Below are 12961 nucleotides of genomic sequence, written 5' to 3'. Positions count from 1 at the left end.
TATACAGCTGGATTCAGCAAGGCTAGGAATACTGTAGCAATTATGTAGTGTTCTATATGTAAAGTCTGGAAATTTGTGTTAAAGCATAGTAAGCAAAGGCACACTGACCTGTACTTGCGGTTCACTTCATCAGCAGTCAGCGCATGGTCAAACATAAGTACCTTGTGCCCTGCATCCAGTCGAGGTCCAGTGTAGTCTCGGTACTCGAGCTCCACGGCTGCATCGAGCAAGGATAAGTAACGCCGCACAATTAATGCATATGGGCTGTCTGTGGGAACAACAGCAATTTCAATTTACAATATGGAGAATGACCGAAGAGCAAGAACAACATGGCAGAAAAATTTTTCAGACTAACTCCCGATTATATTTCTGCATACTCACAATTACAACATCTCAACATTTATTTTATAGTTTTGATCTTGTAACACATGAGCACACAAATAAAAAAAACAGATAGACAGACAGATAAGATATATAAAAATTTTAAAAACTTCATATAGAGTTTTGCTTTAATAAATCACAAGAGCTGCAATAACGAAAACATCACTAGTACATGGCAATGTACATTTAGGCACATACCTACAATGGACCGATTTAAAAACGGCCAATTCACCTAGCATGTATGACTTTAGCAGGAAATCAAGTACTGAAACAACATAGGGGGAAAAAAAAATTTTTTAAAAATGTAAAACTTTCAAACTTGACACAAACACAGACTGTGTCAGGTCATAGGGGCAGAAGGATTGTAATGGTTCAATTATGACGAGGTTCAGTGTGAATCCATTTTTTAGTCACAAAAAGAAAATGTACCAACACACGAATACATTTTTAAGGTGAAACATATGTCGTTTACACCTTAAATTTAAAATTAACAAAACTTCCAACTATGTTTATCTTGGATTTTTAGAAAAACTTATTCTGGATACATTTAAAGTTTTCTTTAAAATATTTTTTTTCTTTCTACATACAAAATAACCTAGCAAGAATAACTTTCTAGACCAACGTAACATGAACAGATCAATTAAAATAAAGTCTTTTATGCTCTCTGACAGTAAATTAAGTATCAATTAATATATGAATTAACTGAACCCACTTAATGCAGTTTCAGGGTTGCAGGGGGATAACTCCATTCCACTAGCACTGGGCACAAAGCAGGGACCAATCCTGGATACAGGAAAAGTCCATAAACAGGGCACACTCACACATTTATCCACCACTTTAGAAAAATTAAGAAATACCTTCTAGCTTGCATGTCTTAGAGATATCAAATGTAAATTCCTGCCTTGCACAAGATTTTGCCAGTTAGCCTCTGGTGCCCCATCAACCTGAACTGGAATAGGCAGGTTTGAAATTGGATGAATGGACTTTTACCAAGTAGTTTTCCAAAATACTTTAACTTTTTCTCTTTTAGTTTATCACCATTCTATCACAAGCAATAAATTAGTTAATAAATGGATTTTAATTAGGCTCCTTTATATCCCATTGGAGACATTTTCTTTTTCATTTTAACAGCATGCAAAACATGATGCAACTAGCAATTACTTTTGATAAAATAAAAAAAAAAACCTTTTAAGTTAAAAACACAGCAAACCTTTGTGATACAGTGTTAGATTAGATATTTCTTTTGGCACAAAGGGCATGTAAAAATGTGTATACTACATTGGGTTAAAACCTTGCTGTTGTGAAAACTAGTCCTAAAGTCCCAACTGTCTTAAGCTGCGGTTATTCTTAACTTTTCCCTCACTTGTCTTGACAAAGGTTACAGAAATTAAACTGCCAAGATGAAAAGACTATACCCCACTGCATCCTCTTCAAGAATCTACTAAATATAATCAATCACCATGCCTAAATGTGAATATGTGAGTGTATGCGTTTATATATTATAGCATGATTCTTAAAACGAATTTACTTCATTTACAAATGAGTCAACTGCATTAAACTGAAAAGAACATGCAATGAAATACTAAATAAATGGATGCAATCTCAAGTATTATGCACTTAAAAATCTGAAGACCTTTACCACTGAATGTAGAACCAGTAATAAAAAAATTTAGTTAAACATTTAGCTGTTTTAAATACAGTAATAACACATTGAAACCAGCCTAAAACCCTTAATGACCACAGGCATTTAATGTCAAAGTTACCAATCCCTAAATTAGGTTTTCATTTTTGTACTTATGTATCCCAATATTTTTAATTCTGTAAAGTAAAAACTAATTAATACACTATGCTTCATTCAAGGGCTAAAAGAACGAGGAGGGAGAAGAAAAAAAAAGAATGAGTGTAATTACTAGTGACATTGCTGATGAAAGCATTGGAGAACACACGGTGCAAAATCTTCCCAGGGAAGTGCCCCAACTGAAATAATGACATGATAATATTCACGGTGGCCAGAGGAGAGTTCATTGCTTTCAGTTCTAGTACTGACTCCAATTTTTCAAAAAACTGTTTCTCATTTGATGGTCGATAACTCATTCGACTGAAAGGAAACACCAGCTTTTGAATGACCTGCAGGGTAAAGAGAAATTGAAGATAAGTTATCATTTAAATGCCATTACTACTGCACGTACACTTTTGATTTTCAGCAATCATGGCATTAAATTATTTATTTATGTTGTCATAATTATGTTGTGTTCTAATCGTTTAAGAAGAATGTCTACAAGTGACACATTTATATGAAAATCACTGAAGCAACTGTTCACAAACAGAATACATTAAGTGAAATAAAACATTCAAAATGTCTATAAACTACCTGCAAAAGTATTAAACCTTACAGTACCTTACTGTCCAGGTATTCTCCTTTTTTCACCAGGAACTCTGCAATTGTATCCAAAAGCTTGGTTTCTCTTAGACGATGCCTTGCGATGTATTTGGCAATTAAAGCCATTGTGTAAGGAGTAATACTATCCACCTTCTTTGGAAGCTCCTCTGAACAAATAAAATAAAAAGAAAAAAAGCAACAGCATTCATTATTATTATCATCAAGTCTCTAACAAAGCTAGATGTTCAGCTTGTCTGCAAGTATGAAACAATTTCAATTTCCATACAAATAGACCTTGCTATGTTAGTTTATTTGTGCAACTATAAATTATGAAGCATGACATCTTATAGGTAAGGACACACCTGCTAGACTGCTGATGAACTTCTCCTGTCGATTTTCATAAAACAGCTGTGAGCTGAAGATGAGTTCCAGGGATTTGTTGCTTGCCTCTCGAGCGCAAGCAGAGAGCATTTCATCCAACAAAGCCATCTCATGGTCACGGACATTGCTGACGCTTGCTAATGTGTGCTTCACAAGGCGAAGTATCTTTCTGTTTGCAGGTAGCTGCTCAGAAGCATAGCCATCTGCTTGCAGAGCTCGCCACTTGAGACGATAGTAGGAAAGAAGCAGGAAGAGAGTCTGCGGGTGACGCTCCCGTTCTATATTCTTTTCCAGACCAGACAAACATGACTCAATTAAGGGGTGCTGGCTTGATGGGTGCAACTTCATACTGCTACTAAAAACCATGGAGATATCTTTCTGGTTGAATTGGGAAAGACGGCTGCGGGACTCCTCTTCAAGGACCCGAACAATCTGGGAATCACTAGGTAAGCCTGACAAACATGGAAGCAAGCAAATGTAAAAGTTACTTCAAAAATGTATATAGTGTGCAAAACTTTAGTTGCATTAAATATTGTCAGTATTTGCATAAGATGTCTCAGAAATAAAAAGACTCAGAAACGAAAATTATCTGAACTACTCATGCCAATTCATGTAACACGATTACCAGTACCATTCAACCTTTTCCATATCTAAATACTTATGTACCTACTTATATAATATAATCACCAGTAGAATATTCAGGAGATGAAACTCTTCTATTGCATTTTATTGTATTATTTTCCAACCATCCATAAACCAGTTAGGAGTCATGGACTAAGCTAATCCCAGTCAGCATCAAAAGCAGGCCTGTAAAATCCTGGACAGGACACCATTTTTATTAATTTCTGAATTATTAGTCTGCTGAAATCTTGTAACTAAAAGATATTTAGATGGGACGGTTAGATCAAACTTATTTGGTGTATGTATTCAATACAGTGCTAATCCCTGTGTCAAAACTGCCTTCAAGGGTGTCTGGTGTGGCTTGACAAGGGGTAGTAAAGTAGTTGTGAAAATGTATTAGAATTCCATATATTCTTTATATAGTTACAAATTCCTGAGTTAAATCATTTGGTGCACCTAATATAAACATAAGAACGACTTCCTAACAATTACCAGCTCTGAATGGGTAATGTGGTGATTAGTGGTACTGCCTCACCACTCTAGGAAACTATGGATGTGCACAAGTGTATGCGGGCATTTCATACTGGATTAGTTACTAGCTTAGACCCAAACATTGCCAGTATAACAGGACAAAAAATAATACACTAATAATTGTATGTTTGTAATAATAATAAGAATAATTACTACAATTTTATTTATATAGCACCTTTCCAATGCTTAAGGCACTTAAGATACAAACAGTTTCTGCATAGAACAACAAGCAAATAAAGGATATACAAAACATTAAATAGGATAAAAGAAAGAATAAAACAGTATAATACTAAATTCAATACAAAAAGAAATACCTGAACAAATCACTTAATTTGTGACATCACACACACACACACACATTATCCTTGGCATTTGGAAAGAAAGGTAAACTGACAGAAGGGGTAGAATGTCAGGTTAAATTAAAAGCTTTCCTGAACAGATGAGTTTTAAGTTGTTTTTTTAAAAGAATGAATTTAGTCAGCTGATCTAGTTCATTTCGAGAGGTCATTCCAAAGCCTGGGTGCTAAAGAGCTAAAAGCCCTGTTAACTATATAGTGCAGGGTAGCTTTAGTCAAAACAAGATTGCCAGAATCAGAGGATGGTTACTGATGTAGTCTGGTGCAAGGCCATTTAAAGCTTTGCAGGTTATTAATAGAATTTTATACTTGTCAGACACAGGGGGGCAGTGAAGGCAAAACAGGATGGGGGTGATGTGCTCACTGTTGCTGGTTCATGTAAGGAATCGAAAATGACACCAAGGTATTCTAATGAGTATTACTGTCAAGACTGACTGAAAAAGAGCTAATTTTCTGAAGTTGTGCTTTAGTGCCAATTTGCAAGGGTTCAGTTTTGTTGTAATTTAAATTTTAAAGAGTTCTGCTCCTTCCAGGTTTTAACTTTACTGAGGCAAGTTGCAAGCTGAGTATGCACCGATGAAGTTTCACTTTTAACATTGAAATAGAGTGGAGTATCATCTTCATAAAATGATAGTCCAGTCCCAAGCTATGAATAATATGGCCAAGGGAAAACATATATATAACATATATAGAAGAGCACAGGGTCAAGTATAGAGTCCTAAGGAACTCCCTGCGTGACTGGCAATGAGCTGGACTTGCCTATCAGTCAAATAGGACTTAAACCACTGTGGGGCAGTGCCAGAGATACCAAACATGTTCTCCATTCTGGACAGTAGAATGTCATGTCTGACAGTGGCTGAAGCTGCACTGCAGTCTAACAGAATTAAATATGCTGGTTTGTCCAGAGTTTGCTGCCATAAGCAAATCATTGGCTACCTGGAGCGGGACACAGTAAGCCAAATCTTCTTAGTTGCTTTACTGAAAAGAGAACCAGTCACCTTTTTCCATCTTTTAAATAGAAAAAAAGCACTATTCTATGTGGGTGCCTTGTAAAATATTGGGGTGTAAAATGATACAGGAGTTTTCATACAATAGTGATGTCACTAGTCATAGTCAGAATTGCCACTGGAAAGAACTCAAAACCCAACAATCAATACAGTAGTTAAAAGGGAGGCTGGTGATGCATATCTTAGCTCATGCTGCTGTGCGTTGCACATTGGATAGTTGAACATGTGTCAACATTTGGACAGCATGGTTATGGAGTGATATAGTTGCTGCTTCATACTTCCAGGATCCCTGAATCAAATCCCAGCCTGGGCACTATCTGCATTAACTATACAGGTTTTTCAGTGGTAAGCTAGTTTTCCAGGTACTCTGCTAATTGTTTCACATCTCAAAAGGTACGCATGTTAGATTAATTGACAACTCTTAACCTGAACTAGTAAGCCCGATTATCAGTGTGTGTGTGTGTGTGTGTGTGTGTGTGGGTATACTCTGCAAATTATTTATATTCTATCAAAGCATGCCTTGTACTTAGTATTGCTGGAACAGCTTCCAGGCCATCCATTCTTGCAACTAGATTGAGTGAGACAAAGGGAGGATGGAAGGATGTGTCACCATGATCAAGTCTGCACTCAAAGCTTTGACTGAATGCCGTTTTGCAATAATTGCTCCAGCTGCTTGTCTTTGTTTTTGTAGTACTTGCTTTGTCTATAAAATTGAGAATGCATTGGACAGATGATAAGAATTTACTGACAGTGTTCAAAATAGACTGGTAACCGCAATCCACAGGAAAGAGGGGAGTCTACATCATATCAAAGAAGTAGGCAGAAAATTACCCTCTGTCAGGAAAAAAAAAATCCTTAGGTGTTAGCACAGCTGCAATTCATTCGATAACTGTTCAGGCTGCTGGTGGAACACAATGCTAATGGAACAGCCGTGTTAGTATGAAATGAAAAATGAATGGTTTCAGCAGACGAAAGCCCAGCAGTTTGCAAGAGACCTTTGACTTCCAACAAAAATCACCCACTAACATGACATTGGCACTTTAGTGTCAACATTTTAAAGTGTTTGAGTTTTGAAAAACACAACTCAATTTAAAAAAAAAGAATGCGGCAAGTGGAGAAAACTATTCACCATTTATCTACATGATATCTGAACCAAGTCAGGCAATTTTGCAAATAGAAACTACCAAAAAATGCAGGATCTGTTCTCTGTGCTATAAGGTCTATCAATCATACTGCTACCAAATAACTACTTCTGTAATTATTCAGTTTATTTTAAGTCTTTTAATTTGTAATTAGGGTTGCATTTTTATTTTTGTAACCCCCCCCCAACCATATTCAACAACTGTAAAAAAATCCCATCTGAAAACATTCAATTTTTGGATGTTTTGATTAGACCTGTTTAATTTATAGGGTAAATATAAATATGTTTGGAAAAGGTGTTGGGTCTCCTTGGACACTTCATTATTTTATTTCAAGTTGGAAACAGAAAGTAAGATTTTAAAAACTATGAGATAAAAAGAACTGTATCAATTAAACTACTTGTCAGTATCCGATATAATAAATAGCAAATGTCAAGAATGACATGTTTTCTATGTAACAAGCAGCATTTCAGGTATATGATGTAAACAGTTTAATGTGACAATGTATTCAACCCAATTAACTGCCATAATAACAAGGAAATTTATACGACTCTAAAGTACTGGTTCATGCCAAAAATAACAGTAAAATATTCAGTGCCAGCAAATACACCTACCAAGGGCTGCCACTGCATAAAGGCAGTTGACGATGCTGAAGTTATCAAACTTTGAGCAGTCATTTACAATGGCATCACACAAAGTCTGAAAATCCTGCTGCTCAGAAATTTGCCTGTAGTGACTCTCCCCACCTGAAATGCTTCCTAATATTCCTTGCTGCTGCTGAAGAAGTTGGCCAATCTTCTGCAAAGCAATAGGATAGTGATTATAGGATATTTTGCCCGGATTCTGTGTGACCCATCTGAGCACCTCATCTACTGTGTGAGAGCGGTCGATAAGTCTCTTCATGGTAAAGAAGGTATCATAACTCATTTTCTCATGGATAAAGTTCCACGTCTTCTTCTTGCCATGGTGGTGGTAGTGGGTCCGGTGCCCATCAGGCCTTCCTGCATAGTTGTGAGGATGGAAATTTTGAGGATGATGGCTGTCAAGCAATGGGATCCCTCCTCCAACAATACCCATTCGCCTGCTGGGCTTGCTGCTGCCACTATTGTAGAGACGGGTGGCATACATCATAGCAGGCTGCCCAATTATGCAAGCAGCTAGGAGCGCAGGGAAACTGAGAATGCCACTGCCTAGAGTGCTGCGCAGTATCCCTGCGCTGCAAAGGCTGGCTAGTCCACGTGTTATGGTGACAAACCAGCTAGGAGGCAAGTACATTGTATAGAGGAGCAGCAGGCAAGGCCCAAAAGAAGCACACTAATCCTGAAAAAGACAAAAGGAAAAGAAAGATATATCATTAACATTTGTCTAAGTATTTCATTGATAACCAAAAGACATGTAATTGCTGCCAACAGTACCGAAGAATCATTTAAGACTGCAAGTTTGGACAATTATGCATAAATTAAAACATTTTAGCAGGTCGTCTAGCAAGGAGAACACTTTTTATAATACACATTTAAATGACAAATTTCAAGGAAAAAGCAAGCACACACTATTCTAGGATCTGCCATTTTACAAACTAGAACTCAAGAAATAATCATCAAGTCTCATAACATGTCCTAAAAATCAGTAACAAACACTATAACAGACTTTAACGTTGGCATTACTTATTCACCAAAATGAAGCCAACATCCAAAACCCAAGTGTGGCAAAAGTAACCATCATTACTCAGCATATTATAGTACCACCGTTAACATAAACTTGCTTTCTGTGCAATTTCAGGCTTTTTTATTTCATATTAATAGGAATTTTGGTCCACTCTTCCTTACATTTCTTTGGTTCATTGATATGTGAGGTAATGCACTTATGCAAAGCTCTTTATTGGTCCTGCAATTGCAACTCAATGGGATTGAGGCCAAAACTTGATTCTTTAATTTTTCTGCCACTCAGCTATAGATTTGCTGCTGCTCTTTGGATCACTATCACTCTGGATGATTTCGTTTTTGTGAACTTTAGTTGCAGTTTTCCTTCCAAAACATTCTACTGTAAAGAGGAGTTTAAAGTGTACTCTAAATGTGAAGTTCTGCTACAGCAAAATGCCCCCAAGTCTCCAATACTTAACAGTTGGTAGGAGGCTCTTTTGAGGATAATGTTTAGAGTTGTCACTAAATATGTCTTTGTGCATAATGACCAAAAAACCTGTCTTGGTTTCAGTCAAATTAAAATTCACAAACCTATTCCATATTGCCACATTCTTTTTTGGAGAAGAAACAGCTTCTTCCTGGCTTTCATTCTGTGAAATCCATGCTTGTTCGTTTGATAGTGGAGTCATAAGCATGTTGACAAAGGCCTACAGAACAGTGGAAATAGCTTTCACTTTCTTTTTGGTTTCTCTAAAAGCATTTTCACATCTAGTCTGTTTAGTATAGATTTTCCAAACACTAGTGTGATTTCCTGTACACTAAGCATACCGAGGTGTGGACCAAAACAACACAACCGAGACACTATGGAAAGGGTGGTCTCAGTGCAGTACCAAGAAAACACTGGAGTGGTTCACATGATTTATGAATGTGATCCAACATGGGACCAATCCAACTATAGGAAACACTGTTCATTACAAATAAAGTACTGCATACTCTGGTCGTCACGCAGAGCATCTGCTGTTGGTAATTAGGGAATTTCACAGCATAGTCAGAGGGATAACATGGAGCATTTAAAACAATACAAAGGTAAAAATACATACATAGGTACAAATGGTGCACAATTTGCATAAAATAGCTTACACGATTACTAATAAATCAGAGCAAGCCTAGCACCTAATCAGGCACCTAGTACATGTCCCCTCACACATTCAATCATACATCAGTTGAAAAAGGAAAAAATAAAGTATAAATTCACTTGTGATTGGGTTGACGAAAAACACATACAGTGCATCTGGAAAGTATTCACAGCGCATCACTTTTTCCACATTTTGTTATGTTACAGCCTTATTCCAAAATGGATTAAATTAATTTTTTCCTCAGAATTCTACACACAACACCCCATCATGACAACGTGAAAAAATTTTACTCAAGGTTTTTGCAAATTTATTAAAAATAAAAAAACTGAGAAATCACATGTACATAAGTATTCACAGCCTTTGCTCAATACTTTGTCGATGCACCTTTGGCAGCAATTACAGCCTCAAGCCTTTTTGAATATGATGCCACAAGCTTGGCACACCTATCCTTGTCCAGTTTCACCCATTCCTCTTTGCAGCACCTCTCAAGCTCCATCAGGTTAGATGGGAAGCGTCGGTGCACAGCCATTTTAAGATCTCTCCAGAGATGTTCAATCTGATTCAAGTCTGGGCTCTGGCTGGGCCACTCAAGGACATTCACAGAGTTGTACTGAAGCCACTCCTTTGATATCTTGGCTGTGTGCTTAGGGTCGTTGTCCTGCTGAAAGATGAATCGTCGCCCCAGTCTGAGGTCAAGAGCGCTCTGGAGCAGGTTTTCATCCAGGATGTCTCTGTACATTGCTGCAGACATCTTTCCCATTATCCTGACTAGTCTCCCAGTTCCTGCCACTGAAAATCATCCCCACAGCATGATGCTGCCACCACCATGCTTCACTGTAGGTATGGTATTGGCCTGGTGATGAGCAGTGCCTGGTTTCCTCCAAACGTTATGCCTGGCATTCACACCAAAGAGTTCAATCTTTGTCTCATCAGACCAGAGAATTTTGTTTCTTATGGTCTGAGAGTCCTTCAGGTGCCTTTTGGCAAACTCCAGGCAGGCTGCCATGTGCCTTTTACTAAGGAGTGGCTTCCGTCTGGCAACTCTACCATACAGGCCAGATTGGTGGATTGCTGCAGAGATAGTTGTCCTTCTTGAAGGTTCTCCTCTCTCCACAGAGGACCTCTGGAGCTCTGACAGAGTGAACATCGGGTTCTTGGTCACCTCCCTGACTAAGACCCTTCTCCCCCGATCGCTCAGTTTAGATGGCCAGCCAGCTCTAGGAAGAGTCCTGGTGGTTTTGAACTTCTTCCACTTACAGATGATGGAGGGCACTGTGCTCATTGGGACCTTCAAAGCAGCAGAAATTTTTTCTGTAACCTTCCCAGATTTGTGCCTTGAGACAATCCTGTCTCAGAGGTCTACAGACAATTCCTTTGACTTCATGCTTGGTTTGTGCTCTGACATGAACTGTCAACTGTGGGACCTTATATAGACAGGTGTGTGTCTTTCCAAATCATGTCCAATCAACTGAATTTACCAAAGGTGGACTCCAATTAAGCTGCAGAAACATCTCAGGGATGATCAGGGGAAACAGGATGCACCCAAGCTCAATTTTGAGCTTCATGGCAAAGGCTATGAATACTTATGCACATGTGCTTTCTCAATTTTATTTTTAATAAATTTACAAAAACATCAAGTAAACTTTTTCATGTTGTCATTATGGGTTGTTGTGTGTAGAATTCTGAGAAAAAAAATGAATTCAATCTATTTTGGAATAAGGCTGTAACATAACAAAATGTGGAAAAAGTGATGCGCTGTGAATACTTTCCGGATGCACTGTACATTGCTGGTGAAAAAAGAACAGCTGTGTCCTGTAAGCCAGATCATCAAATCCCTATATGTGGGACATCTCCTCAATGTGATCACTTTTCAGGCATGATTCAGATACACTAACTTTGACATATGTAGTAAATGTTAATCAGACATTCCAAACTGAACATTATTGGCAAAATGAGTTAAGACAGCAAACATGTCATTTGAGATTAAAGTTACATTCATATGTTGGTGACTGTAGAGTGGATATACAACATCAAGCAGTTAAATAAAACTCACCTGACATACTGTATATGCCATGATCAAACTAAAACACATCAGTTTGTGCCTTTAGCAGAGCACACCTTCTTTTGTACATTTGCCTATTTGAAACATGATTTTCCACACATAATAGCACATACCTTTAATATTTTTCCAGTTATTTGATACTAGGCATTTTGCTCATAGCGTGGAGCTTTTTAAATAAACCAAATAATTTGGAAAGGCAGGAGTGCACAAACAACTATATTAACAATTAATAATATGTTTACACCTGAGAGAGAGAGAAAAAAAAGAAGTGTTACTGCCCAATGAAAGAAGTCCACTAAACATCCTCATAATGCATACTGATGGTTTTAGTTCACTTGAAAGTTTGTAGTGTGAAACACAAACGAACTGGAAATTGAAACAAAGTAATGGATCATCCCCTGATTTGGAACAAAGCAAATGGCATAGGAGTGTGAAAATGTCTTAATGTATTATGGAGCTGGACATCAAACTGTTTGCAAATGGCCCTACAGCTCTTCCCAGACTGAGGAGCAGCAACAACCGCTTCTCTGAGATCACTGTAGGTGTCTTTTTTTTTTCTTCTTTAGCATTGACTCATCACAAACTGTAATACTCTAGATTGTACCATTTCAAAGGAGTTTCTCAAATGAAATGGAAGCTGCTTAGGTGGATGTTCTCTTTCACATATTGTTTCTGCATTTTACCTTATTTTTTATTATAGAAGCAAACTCTGTTACATGTTGTTTATTACCATATTACCACCAGTTAAATGTATTTAATTTAAGCCTTGGAAATCACTTTCTAAATGTAAAATCTGTATTTATAAAGGCAGCACTGAAACAGCACGTTCCTACTTTTATTACTACTACTTCTATTAATTCTTAATATACTCTTTGAGAAAGAAAAAAGGCAGTTCCCAAACTACTGAGCCCTGAAGCAATCTTCCTTATTCTTTACAGTTCTGCATGCAGCTAAGATCTGTGTAAAACTCCCCTTGTAACAAAATATTCAGCATTCAGTATATTTTACCTAACTGTATCTCTTATGTCAACTGGCTTTAAATAGTTTACTTGTAGTGGGCATTTGTGCAATATAGCATTCTGTATGAATAGCACGGAAGAGACAAGTGCAGTTTATGAAAATAAAAACTTTACTAATTACCACTTGAAGACATCAATATATCAAATTGAGTAATTAAAATAAATGGTTCTTTTAAGCAAACTAATAAGGAACATATAGTTTATTTTAATAACATGATGAAAAGCATGATTTTTTGTTAGCATATCAAAATGCTATTAATTATAACTATGGAAACTGAATCAACAGAAAAGATGTAGCACAAATAAAA

At 37.2% G+C, this 12961-nt stretch overlaps 1 protein-coding gene across 1 annotated transcript in view; it reads right to left on the bottom strand.

Moving 5' to 3' along the window:
- The window catches only part of fastk (Fas-activated serine/threonine kinase), a 77924-nt gene that overhangs the window by 29656 nt on the left and 35307 nt on the right, over positions 1-12961 (bottom strand). Inside the window, exons 2-6 of the mRNA XM_039753213.1 lie at positions 7411-8116; positions 3124-3594; positions 2780-2928; positions 2292-2508; positions 109-268 (exon numbers count right to left, since the gene is read on the bottom strand). Of these exons, the coding sequence (XP_039609147.1) occupies positions 109-268; positions 2292-2508; positions 2780-2928; positions 3124-3594; positions 7411-8071 (1658 nt within the window). The 5' untranslated portion in view covers positions 8072-8116. The remainder of the gene's footprint in view (positions 1-108; positions 269-2291; positions 2509-2779; positions 2929-3123; positions 3595-7410; positions 8117-12961) is intronic.

The sequence above is a fragment of the Polypterus senegalus genome, chromosome 5 (genome assembly GCF_016835505.1).
Source record: "Polypterus senegalus isolate Bchr_013 chromosome 5, ASM1683550v1, whole genome shotgun sequence".
Classification (NCBI taxonomy): Eukaryota; Metazoa; Chordata; class Cladistia; order Polypteriformes; family Polypteridae; genus Polypterus; species Polypterus senegalus.
The sequence above is the reverse complement of the archived record's forward strand: the minus strand, read 5'-3'. Positions and strand labels throughout refer to the sequence as shown.